General features: G+C 48.0%; 1 protein-coding gene across 1 annotated transcript in view; it reads right to left on the bottom strand.

Annotated features, from left to right (window-relative positions):
• The window catches only part of Cfap74 (cilia and flagella associated protein 74), a 53,031-nt gene that overhangs the window by 33,053 nt on the left and 3,441 nt on the right, over nucleotides 1-16,537 (bottom strand). Inside the window, exons 4-15 of the mRNA XM_035438865.1 lie at nucleotides 15,623-15,721; nucleotides 13,172-13,276; nucleotides 12,343-12,516; nucleotides 11,707-11,817; nucleotides 10,883-10,985; nucleotides 10,213-10,370; nucleotides 8,059-8,260; nucleotides 6,624-6,782; nucleotides 6,202-6,375; nucleotides 5,537-5,655; nucleotides 2,101-2,167; nucleotides 1,689-1,778 (exon numbers count right to left, since the gene is read on the bottom strand). Of these exons, the coding sequence (XP_035294756.1) occupies nucleotides 1,689-1,778; nucleotides 2,101-2,167; nucleotides 5,537-5,655; nucleotides 6,202-6,375; nucleotides 6,624-6,782; nucleotides 8,059-8,260; nucleotides 10,213-10,370; nucleotides 10,883-10,985; nucleotides 11,707-11,817; nucleotides 12,343-12,516; nucleotides 13,172-13,276; nucleotides 15,623-15,721 (1,561 nt within the window). The remainder of the gene's footprint in view (nucleotides 1-1,688; nucleotides 1,779-2,100; nucleotides 2,168-5,536; nucleotides 5,656-6,201; nucleotides 6,376-6,623; nucleotides 6,783-8,058; nucleotides 8,261-10,212; nucleotides 10,371-10,882; nucleotides 10,986-11,706; nucleotides 11,818-12,342; nucleotides 12,517-13,171; nucleotides 13,277-15,622; nucleotides 15,722-16,537) is intronic.

The following is a 16,537-nucleotide window of genomic DNA, read 5'->3' on the forward strand; positions in this document are numbered from 1 at the left end:
ACAAACCCAGGATGTTCTATAAAAGAATTGGCTTACTAAGTTTTGTGACCCAAAAGTGGAAGGGGGGGCTGGTATTCTAGGCTGAAACATAGTCACCAATGTAATAATCAAATGTAAATCAATGACATAAAAAATAACAGCTATATAAAAAAGGTAGTTTGGAGACAGTGGGACACATTTGATATGAATTGAGTATTAGGTGATAATCAGGAATTCTGCTAGTTGGTTGGTGTAACGTACAGACTATTGTCTCTATTTTCCATTCTCTCTTTGTTTTGCCCATTACGCTGGAGAAGGTGTCTCTCTCTGCCCCACTGTTTTTGAACTTGTACGTGGGCCTTGGTTGGGGCACTAAATCAATGGGAGATAGTGAAGGAAGAGATTTGCTGGTACTGCTGGCTTTGGTGTCTACATTTGCAGTCGTTTTCCATGAGAAATTCATGCTAGGCGGATGCTGCTGTAGAGGTTACAAGGCTGAGAAGGCCAGGGTGACATGCCCAGGGCGGAGCTTCCTGGCTCATCTCAGTCCACCTCAGTCAGCTCACAAGGAACCTGTGGGCTTTATAGCATATGGGGGGGGGGAGACGGACTGAAGACACGCTGCAGTCTGTCACCTGTGTCGGGTTTGTGCTGTGAGTGTCACCGTGGAAAGAAACAATGACGTGATTGGTGGGTGTTTATTAGAAATGCCAACATTTTTAAGGGTGCTAAGTCTGATATTGGTAATTTTCTCCAAAGTGATCCCACAACAAGAGATTGCAGAGAGATGAAGCCAGTGTGGCAGATGTTGGCAACTATCAGACGTAGACAGTAGGTATGTGGAAATCACTGAGTGATTCTGTTTTTCATTATGTTTGCAGATTTACTCAAAATAAAAACATCTGGGGCTGGAGAGATGGCGCAGTGGTTAAGAACCCTGGCTGCTCTTCCAGAGGTCTTTCTCCAGGGTGGCTCACAACCATCTATAGTGGAATCTGATGCTCTCTTCTGACATAAAGTCATACATGCAGATAGAGGTCTCATATACAAAAAATAAATAAATCTTTTTAAAAAAAGTCTGAAAGTGCCAGTTGTGGTGGCATGCGCCAGTAGTGTTTGCTGAAGGAGGCAGAGGCAGGAGGATCTCTGTGAGTTTGAGGCCAGCTTGGTCTACAGAGTGTGTTCTAGGGCAGCCTCCAAAGCCACAGAGAACCGTGTTTCAAAAAACAAAAATCAAAAACAAACAAAAATCTGAAAGCTGGGTGTAGTGTTGCACAACTTTAATCCCAGCACTCATGAGGTAGAGGCAGGTGATTTTTCTCTGCGTTTGAGACCAGTCTGGTCTACATAGTGAGTTCAAGGACAGCCAGAGAACATAGTGAGACCCTGTCTTGAAAAAAAATGTGTGTATCTGAGGACACACCCAAGGGCTGAAGAAAGAGCTGGAGTCTCGGACAGATCCCCTGCCCTCTGAACTCTGAGCCTCTTAGTCAGGGACCCCATACAGAGAAGGGTTTATCTAGAAATTTCCAGCTCTGGTCTGATGACTGCCTTTTCAGAGTATCTCATGCCACCCAGCCTCGGCTCAGAATGGAGTCTGCTAGAGCTGCCAGGGGACCCAGATCTGTGGTAGCGCTCTAGCCCCATGCTCTGGTGCTCCAAGGGTGCAGCTCTTATCATGGAGAGAACTTCTGGGAACTTAAACTTACAGAACATTTTTTCGTTGAACATTTCAGTGGAACAGAAAAGCCGCCCGTCTGAGCCAAAAATGAAACATTTCCTTCCAGATCTTTATTTATCTAAAAAGCAAAACAATCCCAGTCACTATGCATTTCTATGATGACACGGTTAACAGAGGCTGCATCTGTATGACTATGGCCGAGACCTGTCTACTACTTGCTTAGTGGGCTCCCGGGGAAAGAATCCCAAAGTGCCTCCCATAGGCAGGTCTTGAGGAAACACTCTTCACAGCCTACGGAGAGTTGCTCATGTAAGAAAGTAAAACCAAACCTTCTGGCAAGCTTTATTCTGCTAGCATTATAGAATGGTGCTGAACTCTGTTGTTGTTGTTGTTGTTAAGCCAGAAAAAAAACAGCACCCCTGTGTGATCCTTTGACGTACCATAGGCTTGAAGGTGACAAGAACTTCACAGGACATCCCGGCTGACATGGGACCAGGGGGGTCAAAGCTGCAGGGACAGCACATGGGTGGTTAAGTCACTGTGGAAAGTGGACGTTCATTACACACTCAGCTGGGTCTTTTGGATTCCTTCTCTCTTTCTGTTCCACACCTGTGCTGGTACTTTTATGCTCACTTAAGACAGGCTAGAGTCATTTGAGAGATGGGAACCTCAGTTGAGAAAATGCCTCCAAAGAATTTGTCTGTAGGCAAGCCCGTACAGCATTTTATTAATTAGTGGTGATGTGGGAAGATGCCAGTAAGCAGTACCTCTCTGTGACCTCTCTGCGTTAGCTTGTGCCTTCAGGCTCTTGTCCTGTTTGAGTTCCTGTCATGACTTCCTTCAATGATGGACTATGATGTGGGAATGTATGCCAAATAAACTTTTTTTCTCCCCAGACTGCTTTTGGTCATGGTGTTTTACACTAGCAATAGTAGCCATAGCTAAGGCTACACCTCTACTTAGATGTGTTGGCACACAAGCAGTTCCAAGTCTGCTGTGTTCCTTACTGACTCCATTTCCTGATGAACAGGAGACACTTGGATAATCTTCAAATATCTGTCCACTGAGTAAGGTGCATTCCCAAAAGCCAACTCCAAAAGAATGGATGCTGTAGGATATTGCTACCCTGGGTACAATCACTAGGCCTTGGATCAAGGATGTTGAGTTCTAATAGCAACATGAAGGGAAGGGCTGTAAGTCATGCCATCCAGGAAAACAGCCCAACTTCAGGGAAATGAGATGGGAGCTAGTCTGTATTGATCTGAATCTTAGGTGAGTGAAAGGGTCTTCCCATAGAATTCCTAGTATCAGCCCTACGTTTACAACATTGAATTTTCATAATTTTCTTGGTTTGTAGATACACAAAAACTTAATATAAAAAAAATGTGTCTCTGGGTGCTAGGGAGCTGTCTCAGTCAATAAACTGCTTGCTCTGTGGGCATGAGGACCAGAGTTCAATCCCCAGAACTCAAGAAAAAAGCCAGGAGTGGTGATATGTGCCTGTAATTACAGCACTGGGGAGGCAGAGACAGGAAGATCTCTGGGGCTCTCACCCTGGAGACTAAGTGGTAAGCGGATCAGAATCCAAGGCTATGCACATGTGGGGTGTTCGAGAACCAACTCAGTGAAAAGCAGGGCCAAACTCTAGAAACTTCACACAACACACTATTGAAACTTGTATGAGGCACGTGGTAAAACAGCAAAGTCATGAAGATACAGTGTTGTGGGCAGGAAGAAAGAAAAAGATGCTGCTAAGAAAAAGGGCACATGCACATACAACCAAAAGAAATGGTAAGTTTGGAAATCTCAAAATAAAAACTACAATTGGGCAGTGGTGGCACACACCTTTAATCCCAGCATTTGGGAGGCAGAGGCAGGTGGATCTGTGAGTTCCAGGACAGCCAGGGCTACACAAGGAAACAAGAAATCCTATCTCATAAAGCAAAGAGAGAGAGAGAGAGAGAGAGAGAGAGAGAGAGAGAGAGAGAGAGAGAGAGAGAAGAAAAAAGAAATGCCAGCTCATCTGAAAAAGAACTAGGAATTTTTAGAAATGAGAAACATAGTACTAAAACAAGACACACAATCAGCAGCTTCTGCAGCCAGCTAGACACAGCTGAAGAGACCAGAAGCTGGGATACCTCACACACTGCCTAAATAGGCACAGAGTGTGAAGCAGGTGCCATAAGGACAGAGAAGCTCCATATGGGAGGACAGGGCAGAGACAAAGCCATGGGGAGTGCTGATATTTACGGGTTAAGGATGAGACATTTCTAGAACTGCTCAAAGACATGAACCTCAACTCCAAGCAGAGCAATGAGTCTAAAGAAGGAATGCTGCAGTAAGTAGGGCTGCGGGACACTGAGGGCAGGGATCTCAGTTCAGCCAGAGGAAACTGAGGGGCACACTGGAGAGTCACATCTGCAACAGCAAAAGAAACCAGGAGACAGAAATGGAGGCCAGCCTTCAGGTGTGGGGAGAACCTTGAAGCCAGGCCTAGGAAGGAGGGCTCCGAGGCAGCTGAGGTGACGGTGACCACCACCTAACCCGGGTCCTCCACATGCTCTCCAGAAACCCTACAGGCCCACAGAAGCAAGTGACTCAGCATGGCTAAAAGACAGAGATGCTCTCAGATCTCAAACTCACACAGTGGATAAAATAAACAAATTTTAGCAATACTCCCACCATGCAAGACTTTGCAGACAGCTAGGAGATTCCAAAATTGCCAGAAAGAAGGTGTAGAGGACCAAAAGATCCTACTGTCCACTTGTGCTCTGTTCCCAAGAGGACAGACAGCACCTCTACGTGGGAAATACTGATCAGACTCGGCCAGCCAGTGCTGTTCGCAGATAAACTATGCAGGAACACAGTCCCACAGGAATAGCCTTATGAAGACCCCCTCCAGGGAGAAGAAAGGGACCCTGAAACCTGAGCAGAGGAGTCAGGGACCAATTTATACTAAGACCCCAATTATAAATTGCACTTCATGCTGGGCGTTGGTGGCACACACCTTTAATCCCAGCACTCGGGAGGCAGAGGCAGGCGGATCTCTGTGGGTTCAAGGCCAGCCTGGTCTCCAGAGCGAGTGCCAGGATAGGCTCCAAAGCTACACAGAGAAACCCTGTCTCGAAAAACCAACCAACCAAACAAACAAACAAAAACAAAAACAAAAAAGAAATTGTACATCATCCACTAGCAGATGTACATGATTTGAGCTGTGAACAAAGCTGACTATAAGCTGCACACAGTGAAACACACCAATAGTGTCAGCTATTTAGGAACTGAGGCAGGAGGATTGCAGGTTTGAGACCAGCCTGAACTACATGATGAGTTCAAGGTCAGCCTAGGATGCAGAGCAAGACCCTTTGTTCAGAAACAACAAAAAGGAAAAATTAGGAAAGAAAGATGAAGGTCAGATGCTGACAAACAAAACAAAGTGCTGCTGAAAACGTTGCAAAGTAAAAAATGGAGGGGGTGGGGTGGGAATGGAGAAACATTAAAGGTAACCACAGAAAAATAATACTTAGAAATCCAGCAAAGAGTGGTAATATGTACACAAGAGGATTCTTAGAGAAACAAGAAAAAAACATGAAACACTAGCACAAAGACTGCTTCAGAAAGGCAGTCTTGAAATCTACATAGTGAGAAAGCCTGCTAGCTGCCAAGGGCAACTACTACAGTGCCAAAACCAACACACAGTGAAAATGTGAGGAGACTTAGGCAGCCTATCCAAAAAGCTTGGTCATGCCCTCGGGGGGCTGAGGGGGTGTGCTGGACGGGTCTGTGTGACTTCAATATTAAGTGATGGAGCAGTAACCTCTGCAACTCTTCACGGCAAGTTGGCCCTGTGGCCTCATGCCTGGACTCTGCAAGACTTACTCAATGTGGATGAAGTCCTTCAGGTTCTCCTCCACACCCACCAGCTTGCAATAGTTGATTGTGTAGGTAGCATTTATCAACGTGATCTTCTTCTTGTACACTTTACCAATATCAAAATCCTGCAGAGATAGAGAAGACACGGTGACCCCCAAGTCCTCCAGCAGGCCTAGAGTGCAGGTCAGGAATAGAGGGGTCTACCCTGCACTCACTCATGGGAAGATAAGGATCCTGGGGTAGAAAATGATTCCCCAGGTTTCGCTAGAGTTGTGACGCCCCCTTGAGGTATGTAAACGACAGCGAAGAACTTCCTCCTGAGCAGGAAGTGAGTTTTGTGGAGGATTGGTTGGGTGGGAGAGAGAACAGAAGCTTGGGCTATGTAGCTTAGCCTGCCTTTCTTTCTTTCTAGGCAGCTGCTGGTGGGTCTTGGTGTCCTTGGGGCGCCCCCCTACACGAGGAGGGGTTATTTGCTAAGCAGAAGGGGCCTAACAAGTGATTACCCTGTTATATTCCTTCACAGGAGTCCAGGCCCCTTTAAAGGAGTGCCCAGGTGTTTCCTGCTCCTTAGGCTGTCAACACAGCCCTTGCATGGCAGCCCCAAAGTCAAAACAGAAAGCACCAGAGGCAGGGGAGCAGACCAGAGGCTTCTTTACTTGGTCCCAGCTCACCTTGAAGTGAATGACCTCGGGCTTGCTGTTGAATGGGCGGCCCTTGAACTCCCTCCCAGACACCACCTGCTTGTGGATGATCCCACTGCGCAGCTGCTCCATAGTGCGATCCAGGATGTCCTTGTCCATCTTAGTTCCACCCACAGGTTTCCGTTCCGCATCTGGCTTTGACACCTTGGGTTCAGAAAGACAGAGGTCCATGCTTGTTCAAAGTACAGAGTCAAACCTGGCAGAGCAAGGAAAGGCTGGCCACAGGTCAATTCTTTTCAATACTATGGAAAGGGGAGAAAGACCTAGAATTTGAAGGGGGCAGTGGCAGGCACAGAACTGGGCAGGAGGTGGGCAATTGCACCCAGGAACCTGGAGTCTCAGTGTGGTCAGGGTTCCACCCTGTGAAGGACCTGACAGGGAAAAGCCGTTACCTGGTATGACTTATAGTCTTTGCTCCAAAGCCCAGGGATATCTGGTTCAGTCAGCACCTCCTCCTCCGTACTAACGGTTCCCAGTTCCACCTGCACAGACTCACTGGATATGGCTTTCAATAGACTGGAAGGCTTGGGGTACAATGCCGTGTCATTTTCCTGCCCGCACAAGAGTGATGTAGTAAGATATAGTCATTACAGGATGGAGAATGCATAGTGAGTAGGAAGAAAACAAAACCCCTGAAACTCTACTGGATACTTGGCCTGAAGACCCCACAATGTTGTTGTTGTTGTCTTTCCCCTTCTTTTCTTCTTCTTCTTCTTCTTGAGACTCAGTCTTTCTGTGTAGCCCTAGCTGACCTGGAACTTACTATGTAGACCAGGTTGGGTTGGAACTCACAGAGATCTGCCTGCCTCTGCCTCCCCAGTGCTGGGGTTAAAGGAATTCCTTTGTTCTTTACAGAGACAATTGTGTGCATATAAATCCTTGTAACTTTAAAATATGTCATACACATGTCTATGGACTACTGAATGCCTTCCTATAGTGTTCTGCAGAGTCCACAAGAAGGTCTTGTTCATAAGAAAATATTCTGATTAGTGGTTATGCTGTAATTTTCTCTATCATTCCATCAGGGATACTCAACGTATTGAATTTTCATGGTGGATGGTGCACCAGCCCTGGAGAAGTCCCATAAAAACTCAGAAAAGATGGCAGTACTGGTTTTGTTGGAACTGTTTTGGGCTTCAGGACTCATCTGATTTCTCTGTACTATGCTTGTACACCACGGGAAGCCAGGGCCCTTCCTCCTGGAGGAGAGAGGCCAGTGGCATACACCAGGGGAAACCAGGGTCAAGGTGGGAAGTGGCTGAGAGGTAGAGGCCCCACCTGGTATACAGAGAGGTGAGAAACAAGAAAAAGCCTATGGTGCACTAAATGCACAGGAAAATACCCCAGAGGCCACAGATCAGGAAGCCCAGAGAGCAGCAGGTGTGGGATGCAGTGTGCTGGGTTAAGGAGCAGCCTTTAAAGAGAGGTTCCTACACCTTTAAAGAGAGGTAACCTGGAAATAAATCTCCCCAGCCTAGGGTGTTGTCTACACAGGCCACTGGGTCAGACCAGAACCTTGGTGTGACAGGAATACTCAGAGAGACACCAGGAATACCTTGCAAGGGTAATAACATGTCTATGGACAATGGCTACACAAGTCTCTTCACGGGTATGAAGGGACAGTTGAGGGACTTTTCCCTTCTCATAGACAGGCAGCTTTGTAGGGCTCTGATAACACCATTGGCTAATATGAGGAGCTTACTCGAAGGAGAGAAGGACCCTGGTGGGCATCACAGGGCGACAGCCCTGCGCCCCTCAGCCAGCTTCTTCACACCTGCACCTTTAAGTGCCTGGCCTAGACTTGAAAGCAGCCAATGTCCTACTTACCACCAGGTAGTTTATGGTCATGGCAGTCTTCCCCTCACAAAAGTCAGAGATGTACTTCCAGGTTTTGTCTCTCAGAGTCTGCTTCTCTTTGGTTGTAGAGGGCAGATGCTGCTTCTTTCTCCTGTGTTCTTCCTCTGCTTCCTCTTTCAGAATTCGACTGACAATCTCCTGCTTCCGGAGTTTCTGCTCCTCTTCAAAAGCCCTATGAGAAGTGCTTCTCAGATAAGAGCTGGGTGCCCTTTCCTAGCACCCGCAAGCTGGGCACCAAGTGGCTACCAGGGTTAGATGTGGTGTTTCTTTCGGCTCTCTGGTTCCTTCCTAAGAGCTCAAGTCCAGCTTAGGAGGGCTCTGGGGTTAGGACATCCTGTCCTGGATAGAGAACGTAACAGATAAAGCTCATAAGGGCTGCTAAGCTGGAGATGTGACTCGGACCCTCACCTTACCAGACCTTATCTTGCCCTGTCCAGCTCTGCATTTGACCTGTCTAGTTTTGAATTGTCTCCTTCATATCAGTTTTGAAGTCCCCACAATAAACCCTGGGCCTCATGAGCTTCCCCACCCTGGTTTCTAGGCTTGTGGCTGAGGAGACCCAGCTGAGACAAAAACAAGGGCAACATTAGGGCTTGGTGACATATCACGCACTCGTCAGATTTCAGGCAACAGACCTATAACCACATCACATGTGGGCAGACTGACAGGAAACATCAAAACGCTGCTGGCAGTTGTGGTGGTGTGCCTGTGTGTGTGCCCATGTGTGTGTGCCCACATGTGTGTGTCTCTGTGTGTGCCTATGTGTGTGTGCCCACATGTGTGTGCCCGTGTGTGTGTGCCCATGTGTGTGTGCCTGTGTGTGCCTATGTGTGTGCGCCCACATGTGTGTGCCCGTGTGTGTGTGCCCACGTGTGTGTGCCTGTGTGTGCCTATGTGTGTGTGCCCACATGTGTGTGCCTATGTGTGTGTGTGCCCCTGTGTGTGTGCCCGTGTGTGTGTGCCCCATATGTGTCTATGTGTGTGTGTGCCCTTGTGTGTGTGCCCCTGTGTGTGTGCCCATGTGTGTGTGCCCATGTGTGTGTGCCCACATGTGTGTCTCTGTGTGTGCCTATGTGTGTGTGCCCACATGTGTGTGCCCATGTGTGTGTGTGCCCCTATGTGTGTGCCCGTGTGTGTGCCCATGTGTGTGTGCCTGTGTGTGCCTATGTGTGTGTGCCCACATGTGTGTGCCTATGTGTGTGTGCCCCTGTGTGTGTGCCCATGTGTATGTGCCCATGTGTGTGTGCCCATTTGTGTGTGTGCCCATGTGTGTGTGCCTGTGTGTGCCCACATGTGTGTGTTCCTGTGTGTGTGCCCATTTGTGTGTGTGCCTGTGTGTGTGCCCATGTGTGTGTGCCCCTGTTTGTGTCCACATGTGTGTGCCTCTGTGTATGTGTGCCTCTGTGAGTGTGTGTGCCTTTGTGTATCTGTGCCCGTTGTGTGTGCCTGTGTGTGTGCCCATGTGTGTGTATGTGTGCACTCACTTGTGTATATGTGTGTGTTTTGCACATTTGTGAGACACTTTGAAGAGGAGGAATCCCTATAGCAAGTGAGTCAACAGGCAATATCCAAGCAGATCCTATGCAGTGACCAGCAGGGATTAGGGACTTGGGATAAAGAGCTTGGCTCTTCAGAATGAGGACAGCTTTAGGCAGAGACACTAAGCAATGTGTGTGAGATGGAAAAGGCCAATATGAAGTAGGCCTCTTTGAAAACTCTGTGGGAGAAAACACTGACTAATGGACTAGAGGGGACCAAAGAATGAATCCAAAAGGCAATACGTGAATGAGACCTAGGCATCCCCCAAGGAGCAGGGGACCATGGGAGCTCAGGAACCTCATGGCTGAAGAACCAGGAAGTCAAGAGAAGAACTGAGGAAAGAGGTGTCTTCGCCCACTAAGAGCCTCTATAAAAGGCCCCCAAATGCCAGGGCCCCCTGGAGACTTCTGCAGCCAGGAGTTAGGAAGGGCAGTGCTGCAGTTCTCCTCCATAACCCACACTGCTTTTGGCGAAAAGTCTGTGCAGGAATTGGTTTGTTGCTTTTGGTGGATGAAGGATAAGCCTTTGGTTCTCTCTGTGCCACTCTCTGTGCCCACCTCCCAGGCAAGTGTCTCCAGCTCTTACCGCTTCTGGGCTTCAAGTTCCTGGTGCCTGCGCTGATGACAAAGGTGCTTGAACGCATCTCCACCTTGGGCCAGGATCACTTCCTTCTCTGACAGGGTCTTCTGCTTAGTCAGCTCTGCCTTTCTTTGGCCCCATGCTTGGAACTTCTTTAGTGTTTCCTGGAAATAGGGAACTCTAAAGTCATGATACCAGCATGTCTCTCTCTCTCTCTCTCTCTCTCTCTCTCTCTCACACACACACACACACACACACACACACTCACACACTCACACTCATATTCAGACCTTTTCTTTGAATGGATGTATTTAAATCAATGATGAAACTTATGGGTCCCAAGATAGGCAATTTGCAAGCATTCATAACTTTCTCATGTATCTCTCACCCCACACACAGCCCTGGGTCCCCTGGGCATGGAATTCTGTTCTGACTCTTCATGGTGTTGTGACCTGTTCATCCCTACCACATTCCTACCTAGCCCAGACCTGAGCCCTGGTACTGGCCCTCACACTGCCCTCTCAGAACAGCGCTGTTTTCCTTCCGCTGGACTTTGGTTCCTGTCTGCAGTCCAGGGAGGAAGCCTATGGTGGAGGCATGGTAAGCCTTCAGAGAGCAGCTAGCTGGGCAGGCTGGCGTTGGCACCCGGGCAGCCAGGAGCTGGAGCGGCACCTACCCTGCTGGCAGTGATGTTGTTTTTCAGGGCCAGCACCGCGTCCATACGTCGCTTCAAATGCTCTCGGGACTCCATCTCCTCCTTCTGCTCTCGCTCCCGAACTCTGGAGGGACATGCATTATATTTATCCTTTGTTTTCGTTTGTTTGTTTTGAGGCAGGGTCTCTCTATGCAGCCCTGGCTGCCCTGGGACTCACTGTGTAGACCAGGTTGGCCTCAAACTCAGATATTGGTCTGAAACTGCTTTCCTAGTGCTGGAATTAAAGGTGTGTGTCACGATTCCTGGTGTAATGTGAGTTTTTAATAGGGACGTGTGCAGGTAATGCTGACAATTGTTGAGTTATAGGAGTCTTCTGGTTATTTTTATCAGAGAAACAATAAAAGCTGACAACACAAAAGTAAATGGATAAGCATTGCTTTCTAGGGCATATTCTTATGGGACAGGTGGCTGGGGATGTTCTCTAGACCCTAGGGCCTCATTGTATCTCATGGTCCTCTTGCAAATACAAATAGCAGCTTAAAAACAAAACAAAACAAAACAAAACAAAAAAACTGCAGGTCTATTTGTTTCTGATGATTGGGTGATGACTTAATTAGGGAATTTCAAAATCAAGGTCATGAACCCACATTCCAAGATCACTCAAAAGCATCGATAGAAGAAGAGTCACAGTGAGAACACACCTCCCCAGAGAGGCCATCGATAGAAGAAGAGACACAGTGAGAACACACCTCCCCAGAGAGGCCATCGATAGAAGAAGGGTCACAGTGAGAACACACCTCCCCAGAGAGGCCATCTACAGAAGAAGGGTCACAGTGAGAACACACCTCCCCAGAGAGGCCTTCAGGAACTTCACTGCCACCTTGTGGTTTCTCTGGGCATCTTCCACCAGCTTCTGATGTCTCAGCCCCAGCTCCTTCTGCACATGCAAGGAGTTCCTGCAGAGACACAGGCAGAGAGGAGAACAAGGGTAACTCAATACACCTGTGTGTCACAAATAAACAAATTGCTGCTGAGGGCTGTGGTATGAGGAAGTCACCAGAACCAGGGTCTGACCCCGGCTGGGCAGGAGTCTGGCAGGAGAGGAGACCAGCAAAGTTGATGGTAGAGAGATAAGAGGGACTTGCTCCATCTTGGGAGAGCAGAGTCCAGGAGCCCCCTAGCTCCTGGGGATCAGTGGTTGAGCAGAGATGGGGGCTGCCTCAGAGGATGTCTGGGAACTGAACTTGACCCCTCCTAGGCTTGTGTAGGCAAAGGAGAATCCAGATGTGTGGCAGAGTCAAAGAACAGCACAGCTGTAAAGGGGTAAAGAAATACACAGAAGGGTCAGTGGTGCCTGTGGACACTTAATATGGAGTAGGGACAGGACCCATGGCACAGATGCAAAGAGCCGGACCTTGTAAGACTTGGTGTAGAACACAAGGGAACTGAACTGGCAAGGGCCAGGTCTGGGAGGCACTTACCGGGCCCTCAGCAGACGGTTCCTCTCCACCTTCTCCAAGGTCTCTTTCTCCTTTTGAAGCTGCTGAGCTGCGTGTACCTCAAGGCACCTATGCCTAGCTTCTGCCTCTTCTTCATTACGCTTCCGGACATCCTCAAATTGCCCCTTCTGGATCTCAATGTGCCACATGGCATTCCTTGCAAAAATAAACCATGGGTAGTCTATGGTGGTGAAGGGTTTGAAGACCTGGTGCCACTCCTCTGTGGAGCATCTATCTGGGGATGTGGGGTGAGCGATCCTGGTACTTTATTTTGATAAATACTCCAGGCAGATATTGGACACCACTGATGAGGAGTCAGTACACTCCTCTAAGGCTTCCCCTTGGCCCAATATTACTAGAGACTGAGGTCCCACTACCTGGTCTCCAAACTTAGGAAAATTGCCATCCTATCAAATCTAGCCTGAGGTAGCAACTGGCCACGGGCATTCACCTGAGTGAGTGGGTCAGCTCACTGTAGTGGCCCCCTTGCCTGGCTTGAGAAAAACATCTAAAAAAATGTCTTCTGAGGAGGAGGGGGGTCACTGGAGCTACTAAGAACCACCCAAAGTCTTCAAACATGCTTGGGAAAAGGTTCAGAGAATGGTAGCAGGGTTTATCTGGGTAATGAAGGATCTGTCTGACTGTCATCAACTGTCAGTAAGCACTACCTCTTGGCTACGATGTGCACAGCGCCCCTCAGGTTCCCAGCACCAGTCCCGGAGGCTGGCAGCTCATCTTCGTTTGGGATGAGTAGCAGGAAGGTCAATGTGGAATTGTCTTTCCTAGGATGTGGGAGTCCATGAAAACTTACTCACTGTCTTCCAGCATAGCTGTGATTTTGGACTGCAGATCTTTCTCATTCTCCAGCTCTGCTTGCAAGCGTCTGGATGCAGCCTGCAGACGGCCCATAGCGGCCCTGGAGCATATCAACAGAATACAGGAAGGGCCATAGATCAGCACTATGGTCTCACAGAGAAAGGGAACCAAGGGCAGCCTGGTGCTTTCCCCGGGCCATCCCATTTTCAGGAGGAAATCTATCTGAAGCAGATGACCAGACGTGAGATCCTGTGGTGTCCAGTAAGGTGCTTCCTACACCCATTTCCCGCTGGGCAAAAAGGACCACAGTAGGGCCTAACACAGGGTCCATGGAGGTCAGAGGCTGTTGGGGTAGGGTTTCTGCTTTTATTACCGGTCATGAACTCTCTGCTATTGGCCTCTTACTTTCTCTTAGGAAGCAAGAAGCCAAATTCCTGTTTGTTGGGCCTCAAAGCAGCAGGCCCAGGTTCTACACCCAGGAAGGACCAGCACACTCTCAAAAAAGTACTAAGGCCTAGTGTTCAGAGCTATTGAGTTCATTCCTTCCTAGCAGTGCAGCTCTTTAATGTGCCATCTACCTTGTTGGGACCCAATTATACTACCAACTGCAATCATTTTATGGAGTGGTGAGCAGGTATCTCTACTTGGTAGTCATATGTTTGGAGGGAAATCTGAAGGGCCTCCTCATCTATGAGAAGAACATGAAGACATTGTCAGGAGACATGGATGACGAATGCTCTTGCACTTGTGTGGTGCTGGAAGCAGGTTTCCAGGAACTGATGAGCTCTGGGATTTCTGGTGGACACTGCGCTGCTGGTCCACAAAAAGCCAGGTGTGGTGGCTCAGGCCTGTAATCCCAGTGCTTGGAGTATGTGAGGCAGGAGGATTGTGCATTTGAGAACAGAATAGACTAAAGATTGAGACTCTGTCTCTAAATAAATAAAGAAGTAAACAGACTTCTTTATTTATAATTTTATAAATAAATACTTCTTTATTTATAAATAAAATTAAACAGACAAATGTAGAAGTAAACTCTACATTTGTCACAGTGACCAAGGCTAGAACTTCTGACTCAGCCTTGTCTATTCTGCGACCTCAGCACCTTATACTAACATTTCTTTTTAAATGTTTTTCTTTTCTCTGTGTGTGTATACATGCTCATGTGTGTGTGTGATCATGTGTGTGCATGCTCATGTGTGGTGTGTACATGCTCATGGGTGTATACATGCTCATGTGTGTGTGATCATGTGTGTATACATGTTCATGTGTGTGTGTGCTCACGTGTGTGTGCATGCTCATGTATGCATGCTCATGTGTGGTGTGTGCACGCTCATGTGTGGTGTGTACATGCTCATGTGTGTACATGCTCATGTGTGGTGTGTACATGCTCATGTGTGTGCATGCTCATGTGTGGTGTGTGCATGCTCATGTGTGTGCATGCTCATGTGTGTGCATGCTCATGTGTGTGCATGCTCATGTGTGGTGTGTGCATGCTCATGTGTGTGTGTGATCATGTGTGTGCATGCTCATGTGTGTGTGTGATCATGTGTGTGCATGCTCATGTGTGGTGTGTACATGCTCATGTGTGTGTGTGATCATGTGTGTATACATGCTCATGTGTGTGTGTGCTCACGTGTGTGTGCATGCTCATGTGTGGTGGGTACATGCTCATGTGTGGTGTGTTCACGCTCATGTGTGGTGTGTGCATGCTCATGTGTGGTGTGTGCATGCTCATGTGTGGTGTGTACATGCTCATGTGTGTGCATGCTCATGTGTGGTGTGTACATGCTCATGTGTGGTGTGTGCACACTCATGTGTGGTGTGTGCACGCTCATGTGTGGTGTGTGCACGCTCATGTGTGGTGTGTTCATGCTCATGTGTGTGTGTGATCATGTGTGTGCATGCTCATGTGTGGTGTGTACATGCTCATGTGTGGTGTGTACATGCTTGTGTGTGCACGCTCATGTGTAGTATATATACGCTCATGTGCATGCATACTCGTGTGTGGTGTCAGATGTCAACATTCTCTGCCTTATTTTTTTAAGACAGGCTCTGTCACTGAATCTGGAGCTCAGATTCTGCGAGTCTGGCTATCTAGCAAGACCTCTGGATACTCCAGTGTTGGGGTTATGAGTGTGAACTCACTGCTATGGGGGCTGGGAATCAAATTCAGGTCCTCATTCTTGTGTAGCAAGTATCTCACCAACTGAGCCAGCTCTTAGACTGACATTTCTTCTTTGTGTTATAATGTCTGTTTGCCACCCTGGAGAGATGCTGTCTACTGTCTGAACATAGTAGGTACTTAACATTCATCTTTGTTGAATGAATGAATGAATGAATGAATGAATGAATGAATGAACCTCTATGAATGGTGCTATCTTGGCCATCATGGTAACACTTGGCTGTTATCATGATGTTACCATCCTTGCCCACAAGGATGACCTACATGTTGTTGGCTTCTCTCTCTGCGGCGATCTCAGCTGCCAAGCTCTCCTGCTGTTTGGTGAGGAGGTCCATCCTCTGACGACAGACACGAAGCTCCCCTCTAGAACATTGAAGAAAGAGTTACCATAATGCTTTCCTAAAGTTCTAGCCTCAGAAGGGGCCAGTGGGGCAGAGAAGGGGGAAGGTCTAAGATCCAGGGCAGGATGAGGAATACTTTGTCTTTCTAGGGGTCTCTCTGACTCTATCATGTCATGTGAGTAGGATGTTTCCTGAAGACCCTGCCAAAGGGGTCAGTTGTGCAACCTCCTCCAAAGGTGATATGTCTAGGAAGCCAAGGGAAATCTGTATAAACATAGGCCCCCGAAGAGCAGACAGCTGTAAATTGTTGCAGCTCCTCGTCGGCACACTGAACACAGACTGAGGCTGGATGGGTAAGCCTGGGGGAAATGCTCATTCCTGTTAGGTGACTTTCATTTCAGCTGGAAGTAACAGAACAAAGTCTAGAGTATGTTCTAATGTACACTTAGAGGACGACAGGACAGCTGCCACACGACGAGGGGCATGACGTCGGTACCGGGCGAACCTACACCCAGTGGTGTAATGTGATGAGGTCATGCAGAAGGGTGCTTCTGTTTTTCAGAGGCTCTAAAATAGGGTCCTGATCCTGAGATCTACTGTCAAATGATTCAGCTAAGGAATCACAGCCATGACACAAACGTGACACATACTCAGTGGGAAAGCTAAACATGGTGACCTAGTGGTAGCACACAGGGGACAGCTGCCTACTGGTTTCCAATTTTTCTGTGTGTTGGAGAAACACATTCAGTATTTTCACTGAACATGCTGGCAGACTGACTGCCAGTGTGGCCAGGACCAGCAGGACCCTGACCTGAGCAGTAGGCTCCATTAAGGCCTC

This window comes from Cricetulus griseus, chromosome 2 (genome assembly GCF_003668045.3).
Source record: "Cricetulus griseus strain 17A/GY chromosome 2, alternate assembly CriGri-PICRH-1.0, whole genome shotgun sequence".
In the NCBI taxonomy this organism is placed as follows: domain Eukaryota; kingdom Metazoa; phylum Chordata; class Mammalia; order Rodentia; family Cricetidae; genus Cricetulus; species Cricetulus griseus.